This window comes from Aspergillus affinis (assembly GCF_023601865.1).
Source record: "Aspergillus affinis strain CMG 70 chromosome Unknown NODE_17_length_398122_cov_92_786867, whole genome shotgun sequence".
NCBI classification, from domain to species: domain Eukaryota; kingdom Fungi; phylum Ascomycota; class Eurotiomycetes; order Eurotiales; family Aspergillaceae; genus Aspergillus; species Aspergillus affinis.
In genome coordinates, this window is record NW_026515798.1 from 300,235 (window position 1) to 313,625 (window position 13,391).

A 13,391-nucleotide genomic window follows, 5' to 3' on the forward strand; every position below is an offset into this window, starting at 1 on the left:
CCTGTTGAAGACTTTGAGAAGAACGTAAGTGTCGGTTGACTTGGTCATTGCACTAAGCAGATATCCTATCGATGCAACGGAATGTAGGTATATGCTCGGTAGGTAAAAGTGAAGTGTCATTTCTAAACTGCAATCTGCCTAGCCATTTATAGTTCCACTTGTTTACACCTATGCATTCCTGATCCATTGGTATGTCATTTGGAATGGTAGGCCAAGTCTAGGCCAAGCAAGGTGCTGTGCGGTATGTAGATTAGGTCAAGATCCTCCACTTCTCTGATCTGGTTGACAATATTGTTCCAACAGTAAGATTGACAAAGACCAGTAAGCATGTTTTGTTCAAGCTCAGCATGGAGCGACAATACTAATCAAATTGCACTATATATTCCACTACTTTGTCATTTCTAATACATACGACCACAGGGTGTGGAGAACAGGGCTTCCCGTCCGCTCAGCCGTACTTAAGCCACACGCCGGCAGGTTAGTAGTTGGGTGGGTGACCACCAGTGAATCCCTGCTGTTGTATGTTTTTGCTTCTTGGCGCTTCTTTTTGGGTTAAAGAAGCTTAATCTTATTTATTACATTTCCCTATAGTTAATTATAATTGATCTGTTATTAATTTCATTATATTCCAGCTTATAGGTGAAATTTCCCTTTAGGTGGCATGGCTGCCGGCTGGCTGGCCTAAAGCGGACTAGTCAGTCCAGTGACTTGGCGATCATCAAGCAGGTCATTCACTTCCAGTTCCATTCCTCATGACATGTTTCATCGATCTGCCATATCTTCTTCAAACAAACACGTCTTCCAATTCCTGTCTACAAATCCCACAGAATGCCCACTTCACACGTACAGAAAGATGTCTCCTCTCGGCTCCTGCGCCTTCCAGCAGAGGTACGCCTGCAGATCTACGGCCACCTTTTCACTTCAACTCGCCTTGCCCACGGCCAGCGAATGACCAGTCGCATCAACTCCAAGCGGATGAAGCCAGCACCCAATTCTCTGGCGATTCTGCGCTCTTGCCGTCTTATCAGTCGAGAGATTGGAGACTCCTGGCTCGGCCAGGTCATGTTTGCCTTCGAAGAAGTCAGGGACCTGCTCGACAAGCTCTCTTCAGTGCCTCGAACTGTGGTTGAAAAGATCCGTCGGGTTCGTGTTGGCTCTCATCCACTCATGTTGTCGCCACCTGATTATGAGGATGATGTGTACTACAGACTCGCCTGGGCCCTCAAACTACTTCCCGGTTTAAACCTTGACACACTTACAGTGATCAATTCTGACTGTCCTGAGGTTTCTTATGATACCCTGAGCGGCCTAGTCAAACACGGCGATGGATGGAGGGAACTGCACTACATCACGGGAAATTCCACAATGCTTGGCTTCCCAAGGATGGATATATTTCTTGCGGACCCCTACTGGCGCAAGCCCCAGCCTAGCACCTGGAGCCGCGATCTAGCTCAGCGAGATGGTGTAGACGCTGGCGGTTGTGTCAAGATTTACCGATCCACTCAATCCAACATCCCATGCTCGGTCATCAACCCTAAGACACGCGAAATTTTCGAGCAGAAGCCGCCATCCCGTGAAAATCTCGAGACCTTTGGAGTCGACAAGGACGCGCAGCTTATGCGCCCGGATGAAGTCGGAAAAGGACTACTGGTGACTGTACGACGCGGGAAAAACGTTAATACCGTGGAGGATGTTTCGGTGCCTCTCCATGAAGACGACATCCGGCAGTGGTCGGGCGACATGAGTTGGGAAGAGATCAAGGAAGCATGTCGCTGGGATTCAGACAGTGACGACGATTTTGGCTTCCCGGAAGAAAAAGAGAAGGTTGAGAGCGATAGCTATAATGATGCTGACGAGTACACAATCATCACTCTCAAGTAGATCCTCAGAGCTCTCTGGACACGCCCCATGGACCTTTTCTGTTCTAAATCTCTTTCCATTCGGTCGGATCAACTTTATCAGCGCTCTTACTATGATATTGACTTTACCAGTTCTTTTCATGTTATATCTTATTGTTTGCAGGATGCATCTGTATGTTCTCTAACTGCCTGCGATTTCATGGAAGGGGCGGGACCATGCGGGTTCCAATGAAATACGAAAACGATTTTATGTCCGTCAATTTATTTTCTCTTTTGCATTTGCTTCCAATGGCGTAAAGAATTATAAATTGAACTTAGGATGCTACATTATATGAGATAACTAGTATTCTCAAATTATGAGTCGCGATGGATAGCGAGAAATCACATGTATACTTCCTGTAGTTACGTGTTGTAAATTATATGACCCCGTTTATTCCTTTCTTTTTATTAACGTATTCCATAGAAAACAAGAATGCCGAAGCCACTATAATAACCAAAAGATGAATTATCATATCCACTGAAGTGAGGAACAGCTTCGAAGACTATTGCATGTCATGAAGATAGATTCACTTGAATGAACTGTTTATTGAAGTCATCGAGTGCTCGGGTGACCTGGCGATCATGATGAGCCTGCTAACCAGCCCGTATCGTTGATACTACCTAGTGCTGCTTGCATTCGCACCGTGTTATTGCACATGTAATAATAATTAATATCTCTCGCGCTTTGCGTACACATAGCTCCAAATCTATCTTTCGAGCTCAATAGTGTTGTTTTGTTTTCCTATCGTCATCGGCTCCTGTCTCATCACGATTTTCCTGCTTGGTCCAGTTTACTTCTAACCAAATCCGCCAAAAGAGCATCACGGTCCGCTTCTCTCTTCCTCAAGTCAACCTGCGACACCCACTCATTCACTGTCTCCTTCAGAGCATCAACTTTATCTTGAGAAGCCATGTCGAATCGATGCTGATTCATATCATCAATCCAAGACTTCAATGCCGGACCCAGGTGATCCATAAAATGACGAAAGTCCCCTCCGCCACCAAGCGTATTCGTCATGATGGGCCCTGTCAAGGCCCACCGGAGACCGAGACCAGATGTGACAGTTTTATCTTATTCAAGTTAGCGCCGACTGACCCCGTGAATGCACGGAAGATGAATACTTACCAAGATCCTCTGCGGACACAATCCCTCTTGAAACGAGGCTGTATGCCTCAGCACAGACAGCACCTTGCAAGCGGTTGGCGATGAACCCGGGCGTTTCTTGTTTGACAACCACTGGGTCCTTATCTAGGCTTTGGTAGAACTGGTATGCGGCTGATACGTATTCCTGGCTCGTTCCCGGGTGAGGGACAATCTCAACCAGGGGCACTAAGTGTGGAGGATTGAAGGGATGTCCGATGAGAATGCGGGCTGGGTTGTTTGTGCATTCTGTGACAAACTGTGATGCTGGGAGGCCGGAGGAGGATGATGCGATAAGGACGTGTGAGGGCGTCTTTGCGTCTAAATGTGCGAAGAGACGGCGTTTGAAGTCTACCCTCTCTGGTCCGTTCTGGGATGGTGGGTTAGTACTGGGAAGAGATCGATAGATAAGATAGGACAGGCTGAGAATGTGATCGAAAACTAACCTCTTGTATTAAGTCTAGGCTTCCGAGGTATGGGTCGATGTCGTTGACAAATGTGAAATTTCCTAAGCAGGTGGCAGGATCAACTGTGGCATTCGGTACCGCGGCGCAATACTGCCGTAGATAGTCACGGACTTTAGACTCAGCTCCTGGTGCTGGATCTGTTACAATCACTTTGAGTCCCTTTGCGAGGAAGAGGGCCGTCCAACTGGCGCCTATGACGCCTGCGCCAATAACACCGACTGTTTTGATGGAGGGAGACATAATTAGATTTTGGCAAATTTGTGCCTACATTACCGTTGGACTGTCATAACGACTATATATTGAACTAACAGGGCGTAGTATTAGTTCGCCAGCCTCGGTCATCCTTTGTTCGCAACGCCTCATACCTCGGAAGCGCCTTTCCGCTTCCCAATTGGGCAATATCCACATCGGACGCCATGACGACGATCGACGGCGAAGTCCCGGCAGCCGGGATACCCCCGGCATTATCTCGGCATCCATCGAATAGTCCAGGGCAAGTTTCCATTTTAGGTCAACGGAGTGCATTCCGAGGTTTCGGCTTGCCGACATCCGCTGGTTCCGAACTTCGGGTTCCCAAATCTGAAACCTCGGAATCAGGATTTGTAAATGTCCCGGGATATTCAACGGTTTGATGGGGACACTGGCGTATGGAGACATAGTAGTTAAAAACTTAATAGTAGCCGTCTCCTTCGCCATATGGATAGCCCTGCCTAATTGAAATCATATATCTCGTTCGCTCTTTGACAGAATTTATTGTTTTCACTGCGATTGCCACACTTCACAATGACTTATTCTCACGCGACAACGTCGAGTACAGACATCTACGGCCCCGGAACCTTTGTGGATAAGGACTTCCTCCCCGCGCCGCAGGATGCTAGTCGCATTTTCGAGTACATCGCCAAACGGACGCCTGGGTTCACCAAGGACGCAGAACTATGGAAAACCGTCAACTTCATTGGCAGCGAGCTGCCCGTTATCCCCGGCCCATTCAAAGCGCCTCTTGTCGCTTCTGCCCTACACGCTATGTGCGGCATTGTCGCGCACGAGATTGTCGAAGACCGCGACGGCACTACAGCCAGCACCCAGAAGGTCACAGTGAATACCGATCATGCAGCGATCTGGCTGGGGACAATCTTCGCCGCATCCGTCGAGGGAAAGGATATGTCTGAGCTAGTCCGGTCAGGGAAGCTACCCACGCTCTTCGATCGTGATTTTGAGAAAGGCTGGCAGGCAACCCCCCTCAGACAACGATCGACAGCCATCTACAAGACCAAGACACCGGGCGTTTGGTATCAGATTCACGGCTCCTTGGACGCGGCACCCGTCCTGCGCGCCTTGGGAATGGATCCTGAGTATCCAGCCAGGACCTCGGATGAAGCGTACGAGTATATCAGCAAACATGTCGAGCAATGGACGGCAGATGAGCTGGAGATTCTGAACGTCGAGAACGGGTTCTGTGGTAGTATCTGCTTCACGCCACAAGGGTGGTCAGATACCATGATGGGAAAGAGACTTGCAGAGCACCCGCTGGTCGATTACTCGCGTCAATCGCATGCTATTCCAACCCCTCCTGTTCCTCATGCCAAGGTCGCCAATGATAAGCGTCCGCTGGCAGGAATCAAGGTCGTGGAGCTGGTTCGTATCATTGCTGGTCCTGTTATCGGTAGCACCCTTGCTGCGCTTGGTGCGGATGTCATTCGTGTCAATTGCAGTCGCCTGGTGGATCTTAACGTGAGTCCACAATAACTGCTCAACTCTCGTTGGAAAATCACTGTATGCTAATTTGAATCCTCAGGTCTTGCAACTTACCTTAAACGCCGGAAAGCGCACCATCGATATTGATCTCACGAAGGAGGAAGACAAGACGCGACTACGCGAATTCATCAAGGACGCCGATGTTTTTGTTCAAGGATTCCGCCCCAACGCGATCGCGCGGAAGGGCTTCGGTGTCAACGATCTCCTCGAGATGGCCGGTAACCGCGGCAAGGGCATCGTGTACGTTGAAGAGAACTGCTACGGTCCCGACGGCCCGTACCATGAACGACCGGGCTGGCAGCAGATCGGCGACGCAGCATCCGGGTCATCATATGTCATGGGCCGCTCCCTAGGATTTACAGACGGGACTAGCGTTCTCCCTCCACTGCCCATCTCCGACATGACCACGGGTCTGGTGGGTGCATTGGGAGCGCTGATGGCACTTCGGGATCGGGCACGACACGGCGACTCGTATCGGGTCACAAGCTCGTTGGTGAAAGCCGATACGATCAATCTGGAGCCGGAGATCGGGCTATACTCGCCGGAGGTGGTAGAACGGAGCAGACAATTGTTCAAATGGGGTCACATTGGACCCTCGCAATTTGTGACGGAGATTCTGCTCGTTGTCATGGATGGCTGGAAGAGTGTCTTCCCTCAGTACTTTGAGTCTGGTCCTGAGTCGCTCCTTACTAGCTTCCAGGAGGGACCATGGGGTCGCATGGAACTTCTGAAGCCCGTGGTTCAGTTGGGTGATGCTGGTGTCACGCCTCGTTGGTTGACACCTTCCGTTCCTAATTGCTATCATGAGCAAAGCATTGAGTGGCTCTAAACGAGTTGGAGAGTGATGTGACAGATGGTGACGGGCAACGGAAATAATTTCCGATAATGGACGTGCATGAGCCTGGAATTTGCATCGTGTTTGACCCATGTCTTTTGTACAATAATCGTGAACGTAATTTATAGATTTATAACCTTTCACTTATAGACGATCATATATAGAAGACCATACTTTATCATTACCAAATAGGGGCCGTATCGCCGTCCAGCTGCGCAAAGAACATAGGCCACTCGTTCCAATCAAAAGTATAGTTCTCAACCATTGTCAAATCATCCACCATAGCAGTTTGCGGCTCCTGGGTTCCAGGGACAAAGTCACGCGCAGATGTGTTATCATTCCCCCTGGCAAATTGTGGTGCTTCTAAGGAAGCGAGATCTGCTACCGACTCCCGCCTGCCCATATTCTGCTCGATCACTTTGAGAACAGAGCTGCACCTTGAAGCCAGCGGGGCGTGTTTCTCGTAATCTTTAAGGATTCCTCGGGCCTGCTCCAATATGCCCTGCAAGCGAACCACGGAGAAATACTCCACTATCTGTGGGGAGGATTGGGCTGCGAGCAGATTCGTTACAGCCATGTATACATCTTTCATATGGTCAGTTCACGATATTGGTCTGAATTGAGATATAAAGCTAACATGAGACAGTGTACCAGTTGGATGGCAATATGTACGCCTGCTTTTGCTCTGGGGAGTTCCGGACGATAAATTCAATCATGTCGGCAGCCGCTTTTGTGCAGTTCACTTGACACTGAAAAACTACGTGTGGCATAATCTGGTTATCATCTGAATATAGGCCGTTTCCTGAGGTATTCTCGGTCTTTTGTTGATGGATTTGTAAAAGCAAGAGCCTGAAAAGGAGAAGTCGGACTGAAAGGTACCTTTACAATGGAACAGAGTTTGTCAGTGTCTAGTATTTTATAGGATGTCAAGTAAACGGTAGATACTACCTAGCGCGCAATACATTTGCTTCACGAGTTATGTGTTTCGTTGGCGTGGGATCTTGCAGCTCCGACGGCATTTGAAAGAACGAATGCAGATTACGAGCCCAGTCATTTAGTGCGGACTCGATGCGAAAAAGGCTCGCGAATTTGTCAAAAAAGAGGGAAGAAGAGTTTTCCTCCCGCTTTTTGGAATCTCTTCCGGGTTGGCGTTCGTTTGTGTTATCACCGGAGATATAAAAGGTTTCCAGGACTTCTGAAATGATATGGTGTAATCGGCAGAATGAGACGTAGAAGTTGTATTTTGAGGGTAGACTTGTGGTCACAGTTTCACTAGAGACCTCCATGGAACTGAGCGCCAGAGTTTTCAGTCCTTGCTCTGCGACAAATTGAGGGACTTTGAGGGGGCAGCCAAACGTCATGGCGCAGATTCTAAGACGGAATTCAGCTTACACACTCTAAACTCCGGCCCTTATATCATACCTATCCATAACAACACATCCATTCCAAACTTGGCGTGCAAGATCACGTTCTTTTGGACTGTCCATTGCAGCGGTTGTTTCAGGGATATGTAGTCCCAGCTCTTGGGCAACATGAATTGCTGTGCCAATGATTCGGAAGCATTTCTGGGGCTCTTTCTCATGTTGGAGGTACACCGCTGTCAACAAGAGGACCTGAATAATTTCAAAGTTGTAGAGATCCATCAGTTGGTAAGACATCAACGCCTGTGCTCGCTCGAAGAAGACAACCGAAGATTGATAGCGAGCCAGAGGAGGCTCGCCCTGAGACGCAACACAAGATGTAGCGAACATGAGATTCAGAAGGCAGTGTAAGACCGTTTCATTCATGGTCAGTTCACCGTCCTTGACCCATAGAGTCTCATATGCATTTTCGATCAAGGGCCTGTCCAACCAAGGGTATACACTGTCGACATAGTCCCAATATAGCGACAGAAGGTGATCCGCCTGCTTCCTTGGGGGTATCGCAAACTGCAGGTCAGGTGGATCTTTCCGAAACCTCTGGTTCTGCAGCTTAGGCAGGCGTTTGAGCGCCTTCGGCAGGACTTGACTTCGGCTTTGCCCTTGACCTGTAGGGGTGTTTGGTAGGCCCGTCTCATTCCCTACATTCTGGAGAACATGTGCACCACTGGATGCGCCAAATAAACCGCCAGTGGGGGCGAATGCACTGTAGGAGCTAGCCCCGTCGTCATCGTCGACCTGTGGGGAATCACTTGCTAGACGCTCACTTGTGTCTCTTGGCTGCTCATCACTGTCCGTTTCGCGGTATATACAATTAGTTGTATGCGAGGTCTGTTTCCGTCTTGAACAGGGTCCGCAGACTAATGCAAGGTGAGCATAAACTATTCCCCACTACGCGACAGAGATGTTTTTAGTTCCGCTTACTGGGTCTAGCACCGTCGCATTTCGTTTTCCTGGCCTTGCATACGTTGCAAGCAATTCTGGTCTTGGCTCTTTTCGGCCTTGATTCCCTGGACGCCTGGTCTTGTGGGGAGGCGCGGCCGGTGTGGAATGAAAACATCATTTTGCCCGGAATCACGGAAGGCAGTGAAATTGAAGTTTCATTCCGAATTTTCGCCCGGAGCGGGAGGGAGCATCCGCATGATTATGTCATTGCCGTTCCGTTCCCAATCGGGTCATCCGAGGATCTCCCTATCTTCTACAAAGTACTCGTCAGTCAAGGAACAGTTCCACTTTCGAAGAAGTTGGAACACTCGGCTCAAAAATGCCGATAAATCACGTATAATCATTGAACATGTTACTTAAAAGCTGAATCTGCACTACCAGATACCCAATTGCTTGTTTGACGCTTTCCTCCCTTGATTCCTTTAGATCGGCACGCTATATATACTTTTTTCTAGACCTACAGATTCACAAAATGGCTCCTCGACCTGACATCTCCACAAAGCCCTCAGGACAACTCTACTTCCTCGACGTCGGTATCTCAAACCCGGAGACCAATGGTCGTCTCCTAACATGCAAACCCGACGGGTCCGATTTCCGTGAGCTGATCACGCAAATCAACACCATGCCGGACGGGATCGCCATCGACACAGAACGCCAGCACATATACTGGACAAACATGGGGATTCCGTCTGCCGACGACGGCTCTATTCAGCGATGCGATCTGTCCGGAAACAACATCGTGACCGTTATTCCTAGGGGACACACACACACTCCGAAGCAGTTGACCATTGCCCCACAGTCCCAGAAGTTGTACTGGTCCGATCGCGAGGGGAGAAGGGTCATGCGAGCGAATCTGGATGGGAGTGATATTGAAGTACTCTACCGAGCCACTTCGAGTGACGGCACAGATATAGCGGCTGTTTATGACTGGTGCGTGGGAATCGCGGTTGACGAAGAGTCCTGGAAGATCTATTGGACACAGAAAGGGCCATCGAAGGGGAACCAGGGCCAGATATTTCGGATGGGGCTTGACATGAGACAGGGAAAGTCCGCGGAAAGGAGGACAGATGTTGAGTGTCTTTTGGAAGGTCTTCCGGAGCCCATTGACCTGGAGTTGGACCATGCTTCGGGCACGCTCTATTGGACGGATCGAGGGGATCCGCCTCGGGGCAATACGGTCAATTCGTTGGTTCTTGCAGACGCTCCTGGGCAGAAACTGGAGTCGAAAATTTTGGTTCGTAAGCTTCATGAAGGGATTGGGATTGCTTTGGACTTGAAGAATGGCCGCATGTTCTTTGCGGATCTAGGCGGTTCACTATACAGTGCTAGCGTGGACGGGTCGTGCAAGAGTACCATCTTGTCTGATGTTGGAGGTGCTATCACTGGGGTGGCTTATGTTGGAGAATAGAGTATACCGTTGGATAGATTAATTACCTTGACTATAGAAATATATGGACAGAGAAGTAAGTGTATATAACAATAGAGGCATACCTAAAGATAAAGGTTTACGTTCATCAGAAATTAGGGCTGTTGCGAATACGAATATGCGCAGGTATTAGCATTATTCGTTATTCATATTCGTAGTTTGCAAACACTGCGAATAATATTCGCAATTTTATTCGCAGGTTAAAAGTATGCGAATAATTATTCGTTATTCGTAATATATCACGTGTGTCGAAAGAATGCATCCCTGGTTTCAATATTTCTTAAGTCTTTACAACAATCTACATAATTTTTAGCTCTCGAAAGGGACTTCTCCTTTTAGTTACTTACTTACCCGTTCTTCTCTAATGGCAATGCAAACACGCGGAAATCGTCAAAATTACCTCGCTCTAAAGGATAGTTTTGATAGTGATACACTACCTGAAGACTGGATGTCGAATCTAACTAAGACTCCAGCAACTCAAGATCTACAAGAACATGGCCCATCTTCTCTACCTGAATCTATTATTTAACCAATAGCCTCTACTGATATAATCTCTTATCTTGATTTTCTGGATAAAGAGATACTACCGTCAGAATCTGCCTCTCAATTTCCAAATACAACAACTACTACTACTGTTTCCGAAAATTCACACGCAAAACAACAGAAGATTGAATGGCTGCAGGATCATTTTCAGATAAGAGAGTTTCCTAATGAATAGATCGAGAAAAGGAGCAGAAAGGAGAGGTCTGTCAATCGAGAAATCTCTTGTATTATCATTAACAAGAATACCGGGGCACCATGTAATTGGTCTACAACAGACTCAAAGCGACAGACATTTACTACCAATATCCGGCTCCATTTAAAAGAGAAGTATGGGATCTTACCACCTGGAATTACTACCTCTAAGTCGGCAACTATTACTCAGGAGCTTACTATTGTCAGTCTCTGGGGTAATAAGGAGAAGCTTACAACTCAAGAAACTCTTGAAAAGAACCTTCTTCGCTGGGTTGTCAGCAATAAGCAACCTTTTACTATCATCGAATCAGTCACATTTCAGCAAATTTTCAAAGATATACTAGCGATTTCACTTCTGTTTACCTCTTGTCACACTCTTCGGCAACGTCTCATGGAAGATTTCGACTTACAGCGTGCTGAATTGAGAGAGGAGCTTTCAGCTACATGCAAAACAATTGCTTTATCTCTTGATGCGTGGACTAGCCAGAATAACCTACCTATCCTTGGTGTCATTGGCCATTGGCTTACGGAAGAATTTGTCAATCAATCAATCAATCAAAATTCTATTAACCTGGTGAAGCCTATCTATTAAAACGACAGCCTATGCAGGCGCTTCGCCGAATGAAGCAGAATCTCGAGCCCGTACGCCATATAAAACCAATGCAGTAGACAAAAGAGATCAAAAAGTAACACAATTAAACCGGCTGCCACACGCCTGCCGCGTGCCTACTGCGCCTCTAGACGCTGTTCTCTCCTTCCACTCCGTTCTACCTGTGATATTCCAGTGGGATCCACTGTTCCTGTGTGCGTCACGTAGCCAGTTGAGACTTCCTGGCTCTTTTATTGTTCAATATAACCATCGTCTTCCTCGTTTAGATCGAGTCCCTCTAGGAGGGTGCTGGGTTCCGGGACCTCCTTGTCCTTCTTGTCGTTAAACGTGGCGAATCGGAACTGCTGTAGGAGGCCTGTTCGTTGCATGAAATCGGCGACGTAGCGTATCGCCTGCGGGTAGTTCATGACTGCGTCGTAATCCTGTATACGCTCACGCAGTCCCTCGATAGAGTCGAGGCGTTCCATCATTATTCTCCGACTGGCGAGGTGCAGCGAGCACTCCATAAGGACGTATTTAGGCGTTTGAAAGCCTAATTCACACCCGCAGCGGTCGGAGTCGACCTGCTTTATCTTGAAGAGGAAATGCCTCAATCCGATCCTCATAGTGCGCATCTAGATGATTATAGAGGTCTGGGGCTTGCTCAGGCCCTCGTATATCCTTAAGACCTTCTTATTCGGCTTCGGAATCAACCGTTTGGTAGGCTTTCCAACCTGTTGTCGCTCCCACCACTTCGCCCACTGCGCTTGGATTCTCCGGCGTACGTCAGTTTTGGCTGCAGCTGCGAGCCTCGTGATTGGCCGAGCGGCCAGCTCCCGCGGCCTTACTGAGCTTAATTCAATCCCCTTTATCGCGGCCCGCTTGGCTGTCTCGTCAGCTCGTTCATTCCCTTCTATACCGATATGCGCAGGGATCCAGCGCAGCTCTATATCTCCCTGCTGCAGACCACTGCCTCTCAGGGACCTGATCCTCTCGTAGATAGCCCGTAGTATGTACTGGCCCGATGGTCAGCCAGGGTTCTGCACGGCTTGAATGGCCGCCTGGCTGTCTGAAAAGATTGTGATCGGGGCAGCCTCTGCCCACTTCAGAGCCATTTTGACCCCCTCTAGCTCTCCTACGTATACAGTGGAGTCAGCCGTGGCTCCTAGGTATTTCTTGCGGACCTTCCTGGCCCGAATCGAGACTATAGCGCCCCCTATGTGGCCGTTAAAGCCGCTGCCGTCAGAGTACCAGATCTGCCTCCGGTTTTCCTGACAGATCCTGTCGTGTTCCTGGACTGCGCTATCCGCTCCCTCGATCACGCAGTTAAGTGGGAGTTCCCACGGGGCGAGCACGTGTGCCTTTCGGGACTCCCACGTAGCCAAACTTCGGCCTCCGGTCCACAGGGGGCCCCCCTTCCTCCACCTCAGCGCCTCCATGGGAGACTACCCTGACCGTTTTATCTCCACCGAGCTCCTCTTATTGACTAACCCCCGGGGACAGACCATAACCGGTCCGGTCTGTATCCGGATTGCGGTCTCCTCAATCATCTGTTGCATGTGCAGGCGGACCGGAGGCAGGAACAGCTCTGCCCCTAGAGCTGCAGAGGCAGTATTTCTAAACGCTCCGCTAATAAGTACTGCCGCCCGTGTCTGGATTTGTTCGAATTCGTTGATAGTCTTCTGCCGTTTTGCATACTTAGTACGCCCGCTGGCAGGGCTATACCATGCAGCAACCCCGTAGAGCATCTGCGGAACTACTACGGCCAGATATATGGTCCGCATGTTCAGCAGGGACGTGCCCCATGTGGACGCAGAGATGCTCCGTAGGGCTTCGAGGCTCCCGTTCGCCTTCGCTACCGCCTTGGTGCAGTGGGTGGTAAAGGAGAGAGTCTTATCGAGCCAGATTCCGAGTTATTTAGCGTGTTACACTGGCCGAATGACGTGTCCCGTTGCGTGATCCTTTATTGGCAGCTGGTCATGCCCCCGGGGTTCAACGGGAACCTCCCAGGCGCTGTGAGGTCTGACGAATAACGCTCAAAAGTGTTTCTTTTTTCCAGGTGCTACTTGCGTACCTCTTTGATGTACTTTGATATACAACTTGAAATATAAATCAAAGCAGAACTGAATATCTCCTCTTAAATATAAATCAACTCTACAGAGAACAATATAGTTGGCTAGGA

The 13,391-nt window shown here is 48.9% G+C and overlaps 6 protein-coding genes across 6 annotated transcripts; 3 read left to right on the top strand and 3 right to left on the bottom strand.

The window, feature by feature from the left end:
* Window positions 1-828: 828 nt before the first annotated feature.
* Window positions 829-1,881, top strand: KD926_003384 (uncharacterized protein; the record flags this gene model as incomplete). The annotated part of the gene is made up of 1 exon (XM_053097517.1): window positions 829-1,881. The coding sequence occupies one exon, from the start codon at window positions 829-831 to the stop codon at window positions 1,879-1,881; it is 1,053 nt and encodes a 350-aa protein (XP_052958595.1).
* Window positions 1,882-2,664: 783 nt separating this feature from the next.
* On the bottom strand, window positions 2,665-4,202 carry KD926_003385 (uncharacterized protein; the record flags this gene model as incomplete). Its single annotated transcript, XM_053097518.1, has 4 exons — window positions 2,665-2,969; window positions 3,025-3,409; window positions 3,486-3,724; window positions 3,872-4,202. 4 exons carry the CDS (start codon window positions 4,200-4,202, stop codon window positions 2,665-2,667), a joined length of 1,260 nt encoding a protein of 419 aa, XP_052958596.1.
* Window positions 4,203-4,289: 87 nt separating this feature from the next.
* On the top strand, window positions 4,290-6,090 carry KD926_003386 (alpha methylacyl-CoA racemase; the record flags this gene model as incomplete). The annotated part of the gene is made up of 2 exons (XM_053097520.1): window positions 4,290-5,237; window positions 5,302-6,090. The coding sequence occupies 2 exons, from the start codon at window positions 4,290-4,292 to the stop codon at window positions 6,088-6,090; spliced, it is 1,737 nt and encodes a 578-aa protein (XP_052958597.1).
* Window positions 6,091-6,277: 187 nt separating this feature from the next.
* KD926_003387 (Zn(II)2Cys6 transcription factor) lies at window positions 6,278-8,577 on the bottom strand (the record flags this gene model as incomplete). Its single annotated transcript, XM_053097521.1, has 4 exons — window positions 6,278-6,681; window positions 7,139-7,467; window positions 7,519-8,374; window positions 8,439-8,577. 4 exons carry the CDS (start codon window positions 8,575-8,577, stop codon window positions 6,278-6,280), a joined length of 1,728 nt encoding a protein of 575 aa, XP_052958598.1.
* A 354-nt stretch (window positions 8,578-8,931) lies between these two features.
* KD926_003388 (YWTD domain-containing protein) lies at window positions 8,932-9,867 on the top strand (the record flags this gene model as incomplete). Its single annotated transcript, XM_053097522.1, has 1 exon — window positions 8,932-9,867. The coding sequence occupies one exon, from the start codon at window positions 8,932-8,934 to the stop codon at window positions 9,865-9,867; it is 936 nt and encodes a 311-aa protein (XP_052958599.1).
* A 1,593-nt stretch (window positions 9,868-11,460) lies between these two features.
* KD926_003389 (uncharacterized protein) lies at window positions 11,461-12,993 on the bottom strand (the record flags this gene model as incomplete). Its single annotated transcript, XM_053097523.1, has 4 exons — window positions 11,461-11,844; window positions 11,899-12,225; window positions 12,355-12,654; window positions 12,715-12,993. 4 exons carry the CDS (start codon window positions 12,991-12,993, stop codon window positions 11,461-11,463), a joined length of 1,290 nt encoding a protein of 429 aa, XP_052958600.1.
* Between the last annotated feature and the right edge of the window lie 398 nt (window positions 12,994-13,391).